The sequence below is a fragment of the Electrona antarctica genome (assembly GCF_951216825.1).
Source record: "Electrona antarctica genome assembly, chromosome: 18".
NCBI classification, from domain to species: domain Eukaryota; kingdom Metazoa; phylum Chordata; class Actinopteri; order Myctophiformes; family Myctophidae; genus Electrona; species Electrona antarctica.
Window position 1 is genome coordinate 11,016,305 of NC_136799.1, and position 16,948 is coordinate 11,033,252.

A 16,948-nucleotide genomic window follows, 5' to 3' on the forward strand; every position below is an offset into this window, starting at 1 on the left:
GGTATTAATAAATTGCCTGAATTGCTGAATTATAATTTGGTATTTAACCACTTAAACCCCAGCATCCGTATTGTGGGGAAAGCTTTCGCTGAAAAATAGCAGGTCGACAAGCTCACAACGTGAGGTTGACAGTTGGCTAAGGCATTCCCCACAATAACAGAAATCAGAAAAGGTACTAGTATAGAGCCCTGAGGCTCCATTCTATATCTCTCTATATATAGCATTAACTTTTTGAAGCACTTGTCCTTCTGAGTAGTACATTTCCCATTCACTTCTCCGGGCACAAAAGTCACTTGTCCAGAGCACGAGCACACACAAATACATTTTAAATCAACTAACTGTGAATTGGTTTTGGTGAATACATGTTTGAATATTAGATTTACAAGTTTACAAGTTAATAGCCCTAGAATGCATACATTTCATGTATTCCAAATACACAGCCATAGATTGGTCCTATCCACGCACGGTTAGCAGACTGACCACGTCACCATTTAAAGTTGTAGCACTGCGTGTGTACTCATCCAGTAATGAATTCCTATTAACAATATTGGACAGAGGATTAATAGGAAAAGCTATTGGCTATTAGGAGCGCCACAGAAAAAGTGAAACCAAGAGTCACTTGTAAAAATGTAATGCACTGGAAAGATGTATTACTTGTCCTGGACAACAGGACAAGCCCTGTATAGTATAGTATAGTATAGTATAGTATAGTATAGTATAGTATAGTATAGTATAGTATAGTATAGTATAGTATAGTATAGTATAGTATAGTATATATACTGTAGTGTGTATATATACTATATCAACCATATGGGGTTTAATAAGTTCCTGGATAATGGTGTACCATTATTTATGGGTGGACTGAAGTACTCGGCTCCGGTGCGCTGTGTGTTTTACAGGATCCAGAGAGGCCCAACAAGGACTTACTCATCAACTTTGAGATCCGCTCGCTGAGAGACAGTAGAGCGCTGATCGAGAAAGTCGGTATAGAAGACGCTTCACAGTTCATTGAAGACAATCCCCACCCAAGACTCTGGTAAATGCGTGATGCAGTATCATTGATTGATTGATTGAAATATTTATTAACAGTTTGCAGAATTACAGTACATTTCAAGCACAAACTCAATACAAAGACTGTTAACTGTGAGTGGACGACCCAATTAAGCATTACACTTGTTTACAAGAGGGTCCACCTTGTTCAATTCATCAAAACATTTAGAGAAGTACAAATAGACACTTCTATATAGTCAAAGAACAGAACAGGAATTCATCATAATGGAGGTAAAACGGGAAAAGAAAAATATACAGTGAGGAGAAAAGGGGGTGGGGGGGGGATTCAGATTTTTACGGGGGCCAGTTTCGAATTGCAGCCGTCCGTAGGTGCCCTTTGAGAGCGGTTTTGAAGGAGTCAAGGGATTCGCATGTCTTAATGACTGTTGGTAGGGCGTTCCACATTTTGGTGGCATAGAAGCGAAAAGAATTAAGTCCCTTGTTGCAAAGTTAAACATTTGAAGTTAAGTTTTATTTATTTATTACAATTTAGGATTCAGCAAGCAATTCTAAGGCTGTTCATTTTGAAGGGAATGTCGTCCACTCAAGTGACAGCTTTGGAAATTTACGGTTAAGCTTTCGTTACAGTAATCTGATTGATGTAGCGTGAAGGTGCCCCTTGGCTGTCGTGTCGGTTCTCGCAGTATCCCTCGGAATGTGGTAACCTAAAAAAGAAAATGTCCCTTTCTGCCCATGGGAGTTGGTACGAGTCTGTGAGAAAGCCGCATGCCTGTCATCCCACAGAGTTTGACACAGATGTATTGCTTACAGATAGTTCCTCGCCAAGGAACGCTGTGATGCTGGCTGGATTGCAGGAGTATTAGTCCATTTCCATGAGGGTGAGAGGAGTGCAGTTGCAAACCGATCTTCATGGGGAGCATTGATGGGCTCCCTCGTTTTGATTTAAGCTAATAATAAGCAATCATTCAAAGATAAAAAGTCACTAAATTGTTGGAAGATTATTTTACTAATGAAGAGTCGATCTAATATAGAGAGAGAGAGAGAGATCCAAAAGTTTGCTCCGATGCGGTTTTATCAACATCATTCAAGTGAAATGAGTTGGTTTTATGGACTATTTAACAGCAACATTGGGCTAAAATACTGTTGTACGACACAGGACAGGTATTTACCCAAGTAATAAAGGTTATTATTATCATCTGATAACAGACAGACAGACAGTGTCGGTGCAAGTGCTCTCATTCAGTATTTTAGCTGTGACGTGAGCGTCCCCTCCTGAGATACTTCCGGGTCCTACTTTTGTGTCGCTTTTGTGTTCCCATAGAGTTATACTGTGACGCTCCGTCGGACTAAATCTGAGACGAAAACAACCACGAAAGTCTCATTTTACCGCCTTCCTTGCAACAACAAAGCTGCACTGCTCTCCCAAATCTGGCTGTGACAGGCCGTCTGCCCCACACGGAATACTATCGCCATTTTATTTCATTGTGTCAACTAAATCATCATGAATGCAAACTAGATTCAACATACTCAAGCCTGCAAACATTCTAAATATGCCCCCGAAATATTTTACTGAGCAAATGGACTGTTACCACCTTCAATAATAATGATAATAATAGTCTTTATTGTCTCCACATAATTTTATTTTTGTCATGGAAACTTGTACAAAACATTAATAATTCTACTCGAGTTGGAAGCATTAAGACCCATTTTAACCCTCAATGGCTTCCTTTCTGAAAAATAACGTCATTGTAAAAAGATTCACGCGTTTAGATATTCTATTTACAATGAGATGCGGACGGGAGCTGGTGCCACTTGGACCCGGACGTAACGTAGCACTACAAAATGACGTCGGACTTAAATACTGAATTGGCTCAATACAGGACGGGCTCTGTACGATGTCCAGTCGGCAATGGAGCCAAATATCAAACCTGCTAGATATTCAGAAGACGTCGGGGAGACGTCGGCGAGCACTTTTATCGGCGCTATATCTTCTCGCAGAGCCTTTCACACACGGCGAGCAAAATCTCGGCGATCAAAGCCTGATCTTGGGTCAGATCGGGAGCTTTGTCGGCGAGTGCCAAAAATGGTCCCCGACAGCATAATCGGAGCAAATATCGTGCAGTGTGTACGAGCCATTAGTCAGAAATATAAACAGCACAAGGTACAGTCAGACATTAAGGTTAAAAGGATAACACAAAAAGTTCTTATGTTGTTTACATTGTGGTCCTATGTATTAAATTCATCATTAAAAAATAACACTAATACATGTCATCAACAAATGCAAGCAGTTAATGACACCTCCTTTCAATGGGAAATTAAATTACATTTACCTCCCATATAGTCTACGCATCTGCCTGGGTGACAGCAGACTGCTGGACGAGCACTGGCGCTTTGGAATGGGGGGGTCAGATCAACATATGGAATTAATTCTGTACTGGCCATATATGGAGCGTGTCTTGAGTGTACAGGGTTTGATGAGGTCTTAATTTTCGGGCCTGTTGAGAACACTAGTTTTCTCCGGCTGCCGGGGGTGGCTGCACCAATAACTTTGGGGCAGGACCGTCTAGAGTTTAAATGGACGGGTATCAGTCAAAAGCGAGAAGCGAGGAAGGATGGATCAACATATGGAATGTCAGAACAGGTCAGCTCCATATATGGAGATCTAAGGCTTTGAGGTGAGTTGTAGTGTTGCTGGCCACTATTGATGACATCAGGGATCTCCATATATGGGCTTAATATTTATGACATCACGTGATGTCACGAGGCATGACCATATGTGGGGTGTGACTGACTAACTGACTGACGGGAAATGCACGATTTCATAGTTTACTGCGACATGTGGTCGCAATGAAAAACACGTGATATAGGACCCAATTAGGCCCCGACAGTCAAATATGTTCAACCCGGAAAAAGGGAGTACGTATGTGCTGGGTGAGCAACTCCATACCAGTGAATGGGAGAGGATTTCCGGGGCCCTCTCTATTATTTTTGAGCCTCCTATATACAGGTTTAATGTGTTTTTTTCCTTAAACAAACATTAAACAAACATTAAACTGTCCATTGACACATATAAATATATATATATATATATATATATATATATATATCGCCCCTCACTTCACATGGGTGTCATATGGGTATGGGTAGTAGTCTATTTTATACGTATTTATAATTTGAGCGTCCGCTAAATGCCTAAATTGTTAATAAATGGAACCAAGTGGTGGCAACTACTGTACACAGCCTCCTGTCTGACTGCATGTGTCCACCTCTCAGGCGTCTACTTGCCGAGGCGGCACTCCAGAAGCTGGACCTGAAGATGGCGGAGCAGGCCTTCGTCCGCTGCAAAGACTACCAGGGCATCGAGTTTGTGAAACGCCTGGGCAACCTGCAGAGCGAGGCCATGAAGCAGGCCGAGGTGGCGGCCTACTTCAGCAGGTTCGAGGAGGCCGAGAGGATGTACCTGGACATGGATCGCAGGTATACACTAGTCAAAAAATGAAGCAAGCTTTTTAAATTGGCCCTGCGGATCTGGTTGTTTTCCCACATTTTGAAAGTTGGGTAAAGTTTCCGACACCACGAGTTTTTACTCGGATTAAAAGGTGGAAGAACTTGCATTGACATTGCTCATGTTTTTTACTCTAGTAAAAGTATCGATATCATGTACAAATACTCTTTTACAAGTAAAAGTCTGTTAGTCCGGTATTCGGTATGTACTTGAGTAAAAGACGAAGTACATAATGATAATGACATGCGCATAATGAGTACCAAAAGTAAAAGTAGTCATTATGCAGAATATCCCATTTCGCAAGTTTTCAATTGTATAAAATCCTTTGAAAATAGCAGATTGTCAAGCTCACAACACGTCGCTTTAGCCAAAGTCTATAGGGCTGAAGTGTAACCACAAAACGTGTATGTTTTGTAATAATAATCTAAATCTACAAAGTAGATTAAACATTAATTAAACATTTTCAAATTACAATTTAAATATTTGTCTCTGAGATGTAATTATTGTTACATCTCATGTAAAAACTTAACAAAATACATCAAAATGGTACTTAAATAGGCTACAGTACTTGAGTAAATGTACTTGTTGTAAATGTTGCTTTCCACCACTGGTAATATATCTTTGTTGTCTGTCTCTGTCTCTGTCTCTGTCTCTGTCTCTCAGGGACCTGGCTATCAATCTCAGGATCAAGCTGGGCGACTGGTTCAGGGTTCTCCAGCTACTGAAGACGGGTTCTGGGGACTGTGATGATTCGCTATTGGAACAGGCGTACAATGCAATTGGAGACTACTTTGCTGACAGACAGAAGTGGTACAATTTATTCCCCCCCCCTCCCCACTCTTCTCTTTGTACTTGTATTAGCCCTATTCCAGTGAATGATCCTGATTGTTAGTAATCTGACACAACAACTTCCAGTGCATTCTGTGTCTCGAGGGCTTGCTTGTCAGGCCGTCTCAACGTAAAATAAGAGTTTTTTTCCAGCATTTGTGATTAGCTGCATTATACACACCTTCTGCGTACAATGCAAATGTTTAAAAAATAACATGTACACACCTGCAGAAGGTGCTAACATTCAACATTTCACCCACAGCTTATACACCGGTAAAACTGCGATGTGGCAAATAAAACGGATTATTTTTTCCAAGGGTCAACGCGGTGCAGTACTACAATCAGGGGCGGAATCAGGAGAGGTTAGCAGAATGCTACTACATGCTGGAAGACTATGACGGACTTGAGAGACTCACCAGCTCTTTACCGGAGAATCACAAACTGCTACTGGTGAGAAGAGCTGTTCAGCTTCAGTGTTGATATCTGACCTTTCTTTTTCTTCGTTCACACATGCTGTTCTTACTGGCCTTTTTGTTCTTCATTCACTAATGCTGCTGTTACTGTTGGTCCGTGGGTTGTAGGACATTGGACAGATGTTCACCACCGTGGGCATGTGCGAGCAGGCCGTCAACGCCTACCTAAAGTGCAACCAGGCCAAAGCCGCCGTCGACGTCTGTGTGCATCTGAACCAGGTGAGAGGCAGACAGCCGCGGCCGCTCGTGGCGCCACCGTCGCTCAGTGATAATCTGCAGAGGTTTGGCAGCCCTATGGCTATGGTAAACCCCATGTTTGACATCGTGGTGCCACCTCTGTCCCTCGCTGTGTGTCCTCCTACGCAATGTCCTCATCCCGACTAGGGATGTGTTAGATCCATAATGTGATGAATGCGCCTCTCAACCCCGCTATCTCTCTCTACTTATCTCGAAATTGGTGGGTTCAAGACTAGGAAGGGTTTTCTACTTTCTTGTGTTTTTTTAGACTTATCAGGGACATATCAAACATACAATCTAATATTATGTATGAATATTTGTATTTGTAAATGGTGCATTTCTATAGTGCACATTCACACACCGACGGCAGAGGACAACACGCGAGGCACCAACCTGCTCATCAGGCGCAGTAGTGGTTCAGTGTCTTGCTCAAGGACACTTCGACATGAACCCGGGGTAGCTGGGGATGAAACCTGGAACACCCCTCATTCCCAAGACCCAGTCTGGGTTTTGTTCCTGGCAAAATGTAGTTTTGCCAGAAACCTCTAGCCCTTTTATATTAAAATACTATGAATTTGTTTTCTGAATGATTGTGTTGTTTTCATTCACATACAGTGGAACAAAGCAGTGGAACTGGCCAAGAACCACAACATGAAAGAGATCAAGTCTCTTCTGGCCAAATACGCATCACATCTCCTTGAGAAGAATAAAACTCTGGATGCAGTGGAGCTCTATAGGAAAGCACATCATTTTCTCGATGCAGCCAAGCTCATGTTTAAGGTAGGCAAATATTTTCTTTCAGATTTCCGTTGCGTCAGAGTCTGCGTATGCGGGGCTCGCATATCCTCGCGCCCAGTGTAGCAGTGGAGCTCTATAGGAAAGCACATAATTTTCTCGATGCAGCCAAGCTCATGTTTAAGGTAGGCAAATATTTTCTTTCAGATTTCCGTTGCGTCAGAGTCTGCGTATGCGGGGCTCGCATATCCTCGCGCCCAGTGTAGCCGGTATCATTGATATCAATTGGATCTTTCGAAACGTGCTGTACGCACACTTTGAAAAGCCTGGTGTAGCTCGGCGGAACGGTGAAATGCATCCGCAAAGCTTCTATTTTCCACGCTGCGCACCCCCCCACCCCCACGGGTGCTGAAAAAACTATCCCGGGGGCACTGAAATGGCTCGTTTAATCTGGTACTGCCTTGTCTTCCTCACGTTTTGTGAACACGGATGGATTGGGTATGGACCGATCTGTAGTGTTTATGGCTTCTGTTTTCAGATCGCTGATGAGGAGGCCAGTAAACGAACGAGGCCACTGAGGGTTAAGAAGCTTTATGTATTGGCTGCTCTCCTGGTTGAAAACTACCACGACCAGGTCAAGATGTCCCAGCAGAGCAAGGCCAAAGGCAAGAAATCCGAGGTAGGCTATGCCCAATTGCCCATGCCATAGAACAGAAATCTGAGGTAGGCCATGCCATACATACGTATGTTGAATATTATATGTATGTTCTATGGCGACTTTGTGGCCTCTCTAGTACCCATATAATATACTTCATTCTATGGGTATAGGGGCCAGAAAGTCGCCGGTTCGCTCTCTGAAGTGTCCCTTCGAGACTTTACCCCTAACTACTCCCCGGGGGCTGTATTATATTAATGGTACCCACCCACTGTTCCTAATAGTTAGAATGGGTCAATATTTTCACAAATTATTATTATTATCTCCGTAACATGTTGAGCAATGTCAAAAGGAGTCCAAATGCATTGCCGTTCATATTTAGGCTGTATGCTCCGAATACGGTAGGATAGAAGCTCAAAGTAAAGTGACACACAACATACACCCATGGATCTATGTAATTTATTTAGGCGACGTCTGCGCTAGCCGGGCTCCTGGAGGAGGACGCGTCCACATCAGACGACCGCGTGGTGGACAACGCGTGGCGCGGGGCAGAGGCCTACCACTTCTTCCTCCTGGCCCAGAGACAGCTGTATGAAGGCTACATGGAGAACGCCATGCGCACAGGTAGCTGCCCCACCCACCACGAGCTGGGCATCCTAGAGAGGCCTGTTTTAGTGTTTACACTATGTAAATACAATACATACACCTTTTAGTGGTTGGTTTTCAAACCTTTTGTGGCCAAAGCTTCGCAACGTGTTGTGACCTTGTAGATCTGCTATTTCCACTAGTTTGGGAAGGACATTCTAATAATGCCTAATTTAAAGTGAAATATCCCTTTAAATGTTTTTTTTATTATTATTTGGGGATTATTTAATTTTTTAATATCATTTATTAAATACATTTCCTTAAACTTTTTTTTTTAAATATTTTGAAATAATTCATACAAAGGGGCATATTTACTGGGTCGCCGACCCATAAAAATTGGTCTGCATGGGTCTCGACCCAGTTCGCTGTATGTACTGTACGCCCTACAGTCTCCCTCTGACCATCCATTCTGGTTTTGTTTCTGAAGCGCTACAGCTCCGTGACTACGAGGACATCATCCCAGCCGTGGAGATCTACTCCCTGCTGGCCATCTGCTCCTCGGCCAGCCGGGCCTTCAGCACCTGCTCTCGGGCCTTCATCAAGCTGGAGTCCCTGGAGAGCCTGGAGCCCGAGCAGAGGCAGCCGTACGAGGACCTGGCCCTGGAGATCTTCACCCAGCACAGCCCCAAGGACAGCAACCGCACGCTGGATCTGGAGAGCACAGCGGAGGGGTGAGCAGCACGGAGCCTCTTACAGAGCCACTGAGGGCAGTAGTAACCTCATTGTGTCTTACTGTACGTTACTTTTCACTTTAGGAAATGGATGGGAAAAAATAACATGTATTACAGTTAACCCTTAGACAGATTACTACTGGAAAACACGTGGAGTTTTGCATTAGTCTTTTCTGCCCTGTACGTGATTTTCCGTAGTTCTCTTTTTTTATTAATACCAATATATTAATTCGGTCCGCACCTCTGTATATAGTATTGAGCATAAATATCAACTACATTTCCCAGAATTCCCGTGTCACGTGACACACGTGTATGCTTTCCTATTGGAAACTGACGCCCAGCCCCCAGTGAACAGGGGGGTTGGTTGACTCCTCCGAGGTGGGCACTGGAGGAAGAGTTTTTCAGCCAGGTTTGCAGTCGCCGCAAAAAAAACAATCTGAAAAATGATCCATCCGTGTCCAGTGGCATTCTCCAGTCCCAGACCGTTGGCCGGGCTGCAACATCCACCCTCGCGGATTACACGTGTGCAATGTTTTTTCTTCTCCCCACCGGAGTTACCACCAAGGCTGATGCCTTCGCTAAAAGGTAATTTTATTGTATTCGAAAATGCCCTAATATGACATGTCTAGTAAGACGATCCCTATATTTGGCCCGAGCCGACCTAGTGCTGATATCAGATAGATGTGGTAGAACCATATATGGATAGATCTAACTGGTTTAGTCATCGTGACATGCATAGTCGGAGAATATATAACAAGGGTCGGTACTATAGGTGATCGACGTAGCTAACAAAAACATCTGATCAAATGAATGTATTGTACTGTGTCTTTGTGGGCCGAATCGTGGCATCGTGGCATACAAATAGATGTTTGTATAATTAGTATCACGATAAAATAATATGGCGACGTTAGAATGACACCACCAATGAGTGATCGCGTGTAATGTAGCTGCCCAGCGTATATCCAGCACCATCACGTCACCACATTCCACTGGCTGTTGGCTAGTAGTAGTTGCTAACAAACACTGCACAAATGGTACTGGCTATTGGCCGGGCCACAAGCCCGGGCAATAGCCAGTACCAATGTTGCTGGATGATTGCGACGCAATGGTGCTGGATATACCCTGGGCAGCTAGCTACATTACCACCGATCACTCATTGGTGTTTCATTCTAACGTTGCCATATTATTTTATCGTGATACTACTTATACAAGCATCTATTTGTATTTGTCATGCCACGACTCGGCCCACAAAGACACTGCACAATAAAATCATTGATCGCCAGCAGCCGGGTAAAACGCCATGTAATAGTAGCGTGCACTGACTACAGCTAAAATGTTTATTTATTTTTATATATTTAGAACTGGCATCAGATGAGGAGGAGGAGGAGGAGGATGAAGAGTCAAGACTGCGATGGCGTTCTCCGACACTGAACCGGATTCATTCATTCATTCATTTCAGGGGGGGCAGTTTTTGGGTGTTTTTTTTATTTAGCCTACTCACACATAACCTGACTCCGCCAGATGGGGCAGCAGAGAGTACACTGGGTTCCCCCCTCCTGCTCCCATCTGGGAACTCTCAGGCAGACTTGATGCCCGGCCACAAAACGGCCTGGCCAATCAGCAGCAGCTAGAAGCGAAGTTGCTCACAAAACGGCCTGGCCAATCAGCAGCAGCTAGTAGAAGCTAGAAGCTGCTGCTAGAAGTTGCTAGAAGCTGCTGCTGATTGGCCAGGCCGTTTTGTGGCCGGGCATCAAGTCTGCCTGAGAGTTCCCAGATGGGAGCAGGAGGGGGGAACACAGTGTACACTCTGCTGCCCCATATGGCGGAGTCAGGTTAACTCACACACACACACCGTCAAGGACTGGGTTTGGGGACATTTGGGAGGAGTAGCTCTGATCCATAGCTCTAAATGCGCATTTAGAGCTATGGATCAGAGCTAGGGGAGGAGTAACTGTTTTGTATGTAGGCCTATTTATTTTCTGTAATATTTATCATTTTATTATGTTAGTAGTCGTAAAAAATAAAAGACGCTTTTACAATGAGTTAGACCTGTCATGACTATTTTGTTCACTATTGTGAGGTTTATTGTATATGACTAAGCAAGTTTCAACTGTGATTTACTCTGTAACGGTAGATGGTAATAACTCAATTTCTTTTTTATAATACAGTATACATTCAAGTCTATATTTTGATACATATCATGGGCACCAAGTCATATCAAAACAATGTCCTTGGATGTGTTTTTTATCAAAACTGTGTTTCTTCATAACAGGTTTTTGAGATACATGCATGAATAGACAAGGTACTGGTAAGACTATGTAAACATGGTATATATCAAAATGTGCGTTAGAATGTCTAATTTTACCCCAAAAAAGAATTGAGTTTATATGATGTTCCAATTTCAGAGCTATGGGGACTTTTAGCTGGATAGGTCAGATTGATCATGACTGACCATGCTATTTATAGATGGCAAAATATCTACAGTGGTACATGTGAGAAACTTTTTATTTTATTTTAATTGAACTAGACAACTCACCCTTTAAAATGAGATATTGCATGGCTATGTATGCCCAGCAGAAAAAAAGTTATTTAGAAAATAAAACTTCAACCGGGCATAACTTTTTTTGGTTGTCCTAGAAACAGAAACAGTGTAAATGCAGGCTCTTTTAAATGGCTTCCAACACAAGAACTAAACATTTTATCAACTCAGTTCATTTCTTTCCTGTAAGCAGACAAGTCAAGCTTTCTCTGAAGGTCTTTCGTTGTCACACATTCACAACAGAGAATTTTCAATAAATCATTCAAAAACGCCATTCTGGCCATAGAGAAGTCTACCTACTATATAGAAATCCTTGAAACGCTCAAAGAGTTAAAGACTTCAATATTAACTTTAAATTTGGAAATAGCGAAAACAGCAGATCTACAAGCTCGCAATTTGTCACAGTGTGGCATGTTGTGTGTGAGCTTGTAGATTGCCTATTTTTGCTACTTTTGCGCGACACCGTTGTATGACGAAGTACTGGTAGGGCATTCATTTAAGGAAAAATATAAAACGTTGAAATATGGAGATACAAGGTTTCTACCCGACAGCAACGATATGTTGTATTAGTTCCGTGATTTCACAAGATGCAGTTACTATTTTTAATGAGGCTCATATGTAAAGTATAGAGACATGGGTCTTTAACAGAAAGTGTGAGGCCAACCTTTTGCCAGGACAACAATCCAACATCACCACATGACTGAGGCCTGAGAACAGTAACGGTACAACACAGAATATATTTGAGACCTAAGCTCATATTCACTTTTTCACAAAACACATACAGAGAGAACAGATCAATATGTGATTGATTTGCGCTTCGTTACACTGTTTTCTTTTGGGGTCAATAGAACGAAGCTTGTAGTTCAATATTGTCGAACGACTTCTTGCTCTAGAGCAGTGTTTAATCAAACACCAGCGTCTTGGGCTCTTTACCATGCCTATACTTTATCTGTGGGGAAAACAACCAAGGTGCCGTGACCTGTGCTGTTCCCCTCTATGTTGGTACAAAAAGCTCTCACAATCAGTATTGAGACATACAATCCGGTCGTGACCCAAAATGGCTTGTGGACCTGTTGTATTGGGTTGCCTCTCTCCTCACAAACCTGAAACTTACTTAAACCATCTCTCACCGCTATGTCCCTGCCTGTGTGTGTACTGCCGCTGCCGGCGACCTATAGACCCACATATAGACCGCATACGGTACTTAAGGTAACATTAGACGCCACCGGCGTCAATTCCCTAGTGCCTGGAGAATTGAAAATAGAATTCTTCACAATCTAATCATGAGCTTTATCAATGTCACCCGTCAAATAGTAGAACTTCTAGGACTACAAACACGTGTTTTTTTTGTTTTTTTAAAGGCTACTGTAAACATTCTGTCATGTCAGAATGTAACCTGAAGTGTGTTGATCTAATTCACAGTGATCTGTTTTCTTGTCAGGGTGGATGGAAAGTTGCCCACATGCATTGTGACTGGCCGCCCGATCCCCGAGTACCAGTTCTGGATGTGCACTGTGTGTAAACACTGTGCCCTCGAGGAAGAGATCGGCAAATATAGGTTCTGCCCTCTGTGTCACAGCCCTCTGACCTGAAGCCTGAGTCTGGCTGTGTCACAGCCCTCTGACCTGAAGCCTGAGTCTGGCTGCTACTGAAGCCTAACACGGACGTTTTTAGATATAGTGGAAAACGATTTTACTTTTAGACTTCTAATGCAGACGTTGTGCACACAAGTCCTGTGTGAACCAGATCATCACCTAAATTATGACCTTTTGGGTGAAATATTTTTTTTTGCCTTTTATAATGCTAAACTTTGGTGTGCTTTCTAAAATATTCATTGAAATTTGATGATATAAATTATTTTTCTCAGTGTATTTTGTACATTGTATATTTTATAGCCTACTTACATGTTAACAGCGACGGTATAGTATACAGATACCCATACATGTCGCAGATGCGTCATTTTGTAAGTTTGTAGATCTGCTACCGTATTTTCAGCATGCAACAAATTATAAATCACCGTTTACAGTAAACATCACAAACTGTGTGTTTGTACTTGTACCAACTTGTAAATTTTATATATATATATATATATATATATATATTAACGACGATGATAGATCTGGTTTTCCAATGGTCTATTACAGTAAGATTAAAATGTCACGTCAGTTTGCTTCACAGTTCATTCCAATGTGCAGTTACCAGTAACATTCCATACATAGTTGTGTATAACATTTGGGATTTGCCAGCTGGCTAACACTGGAACACGTACAGAAATGTTGATGTTGCCCTTAATATAAAGTCTTACTGAACCTTTTAATGTCCTGTTTGGAGCCACAGAGCTATTAGACTTTTAGCCTTGTTGTATTATTCATACTTTTAAGTAGACATTTATCATTGCCAAGAAACATTTCAAGCTGATAATGTTTTATATTGGCTGCTAATGCTATCATGCTGTACAGTCTAGTAGAAAAACATACACACATTAGATAGATGACTGTCAAGCCCTGTCGTTTACAAGTAGTTTTTTTCTTTTTTCTTTTCCAAAACCACTATTAGACCGAAACTAATATTACTGTTAAGTGGGCATTCAGAACACGTAGATGTAGACACACAGACAAGGAGACAGCACAATGGTGAAAGTAACAATGTACATTTCTTTACTCAAGTACTGTATTTAAGTACAATTTTGAGGTACTTAATATTTTCAATACTTTATACTTCTACTCCACTACATCTCGGAGGCGAATATTGTACTTTTTACTCCACTACGATTATTTGAACATTTCAGTTACAAGTTACTTTGAGTACTGGGCTTGTGTTGGGTTTGTATTTTGTTGTTGATACTTATGACTACATTTCACAGACAGATTTTGCACTTTTGAGTCCACTACATTTGTTGGGTGTGGAAAAGTACAGTACATTATGAATTATCACTTAAGCCCTATAGTGAAAATAGCAGATATACAAGGAAACAACGTCACGCTGTGGGCTTCTAAATCTGCTGTTTTCACGATTTGCTTTTTTGTAAATCTTCTGGAAAAACAGCTTATTTTTTTCTAATGTATAACTTTTAATACAGCAATGCATTGCTATTAAAACAAGAATGTACTTTGTAATTTGTGCTTTTGAATCCAGTACTTTCACTCACTCAAGTACAGATTTGACTGATTCGACTTTAATTTGTAATTGTGTAATATTTGACAAGGGAGTATCTCCGTATATGACTCAAGTACAGTACAGGCGTTAAGTTCTTCTTCCACCACAGGTTCAGACTGAGACTGGGTAGCCTAATGCAGGGTTCCATCCATGGCCAAGTGTGCAGGGCTCACCAGACAAGGGGCCAGGAAACGTGATGAATGTGGTTTCCTATGGAGACGCAAAGAGTCTCCATAGGGAGCTGGTCATCAAATGATTGGCTTAGGAATGCGACAAAAAACATATCCATGGCGTGAATTCAAGTCTACATGGGGTGAGTTATTGATGAGTCATTTTGGGGGTGAACTATATCCCTTTAAAACTGTAAATGCATGGGGGATAAAATGTTAAAATGGTATAAAACTATATAGCCTACAAATATGTTCACTAATCACTACATCTGATTGATTACTATGAAATGCACTTCAAAGATGTGCTTGGCTCTTTCTTGCCTCTAATGCAGTCTTTTTCTGCCATCTACAGTTCTTGGTTGGAATTACGAATTATACAATACAAAATTCATAATCCTCTCAGGATATCATCTCATTCAGGGTGGAAACCTGAGACTTCATATGTCCAAAACTGTTACTGTTATGTTCACATCTTTGATACTTTTGTGTGATGCTATTGTATGATCAATTAGGGCATTCATTTATGAAATAACACAGTTTTTCGGAGATAAGAGGTTTCTGCCCGACAACAACGATATCAATATATAGGCTAGTTAAACAATTACTTCCAAATGTCATGTTGATAACTTTGTTCTGGAGAGAAAGTATACAGTGTAAGCCAACACAAATCTTGTCTTAAATCTAGGCCAGTAAACAAATTGACAACGGGGGAAGATCTTAAAAGAATCATGTGCGCACTTAGCTTACAGTATGTCCGGTCGGCAGTCATAAATTATTTACACAAATGTACCCCCCCCCCCCCCCCCCCCCCCCCCCCCCCCCCCACCCGCACCACACACACAACATGCCATTACATGACATGACACAAGTGGCCCGGAACTGTGCTGTTGTAGCCTATAGCAGATTCACTTTGTGCCAGTCTGTATTATCATTATTAATAGTGTTTGAAGGAAAAGGTTTTCTGTGTGGGAAATGATATGCCTCCATGGCACAGTGGTGTGAAGTAACTTAAGTACATTTACTCAAGTACTGTAGCCTACTTATATAAGTAAAACATTTTATTTTAGGTATTTTTTTTTTTTACTTGACTGGAGTAAGCCCATTTATTTCCTAGGCATTTTCAGGAGGCATACTTTTTTACTCCACTACACCTCAGAGGAAAATATTATCCTATTACTCCACTACAATTATTTGAAAACTTCAGTTTCTATAGTTACTTTGTAGATTTGTATCATTATTACAAAACATACATTAACCACTTCAGCGCCCTATATTCATTTCGGCCATTTGATAATAGCCGATCTACAAACAAAGAAAGATAACTTTTCTGCATAATGAGCAAGCCTACTTTTACTACTTTTGTACTTTTTAAGTACATTTTGATGCCAAAACCTTTGCACCTTCAATACTCAAAGTGAATTTTGAAATCCAGACTTTTACTTGTATCAGAGAATCTCTACAAGAGTACAATGCAGTATTGATACTTTTACTTAAGTAAAACATAACTTGTGAGTATATAGGCTACTTTTTCCACCACTGCCACGGAGTCGGACAGACTGACACCATGCAGGCAGCGTGTGACAGTTGAGGCTGTCTGTCACACACACGCCCCGAGGCAGCCGCCACACCGCTCCACTGCATCCGCAGCAGCAGCAGCAGCCAGCAGGCAGGTAGGCTACGCGTCTCGGAAATAATATTGCATTCCTATGGTTGGAGTGGTTGTATATTCTGAGTGAACTGCATGCACACATGGACATTGTTTGCATTTGAATATTTAATGTGAATTAAGTTTTCATAGCTATATTTCCTGTGTTATTTGGGATGTCGATTGACTACAAATTGAAATGCAAGTATGACCTATAAATGTCAGTCCACTACTGCTGATTAATGAGCGAAAGAGAGAAAGAAAGAAAGACAATACTTAATTTAAAATGTATCCAATTACTATGTTGTATTCAGCCTGTGTAATCCCTACTTTACACATGTTTAATGGCTAAAGGCATTACAAAACATTCATAGGCCTGATAACAAATTATGTCAAAATAGTATTTTGTGCTGTACTACAGTTCTGAGGTACTTTCACTTTATTCAAATGTTCAAATAGTTTTTCATACTTCTATTCCAGGGCATTTAGGCTATTGTGCTTTTTACTCCACTAACATTATTTGACATCCTTCTTACTAGCCATTGCAGATTTTGATTAATACAAAACATATATTAACAGATTAATGATTATTATTATTATAGGTTAATCTGCCGCACTAATTACTTTAGGCAATAATCAGCAACACCAACTGCGACATTAAAGTCATGCACACATTAA

At 41.4% G+C, this 16,948-nt stretch overlaps 1 protein-coding gene across 2 annotated transcripts in view; it reads left to right on the forward strand.

Annotated features, from left to right (window-relative positions):
* wdr35 (WD repeat domain 35) overlaps positions 1–12,937 on the forward strand; it is a 29,412-nt gene extending 16,475 nt beyond the window's left edge. For both annotated transcript variants that reach the window (XM_079528761.1, XM_079528762.1), the window contains 10 exons: positions 900–1,036; positions 4,285–4,488; positions 5,180–5,326; positions 5,662–5,794; positions 5,926–6,036; positions 6,670–6,834; positions 7,328–7,468; positions 7,912–8,068; positions 8,517–8,760; positions 12,741–12,937. In XM_079528761.1, the coding sequence (XP_079384887.1) occupies positions 900–1,036; positions 4,285–4,488; positions 5,180–5,326; positions 5,662–5,794; positions 5,926–6,036; positions 6,670–6,834; positions 7,328–7,468; positions 7,912–8,068; positions 8,517–8,760; positions 12,741–12,891 (1,590 nt within the window). In that variant the 3' untranslated portion in view covers positions 12,892–12,937. The remainder of the gene's footprint in view (positions 1–899; positions 1,037–4,284; positions 4,489–5,179; positions 5,327–5,661; positions 5,795–5,925; positions 6,037–6,669; positions 6,835–7,327; positions 7,469–7,911; positions 8,069–8,516; positions 8,761–12,740) is intronic.
* Positions 12,938–16,948: the final 4,011 nt, after the last annotated feature.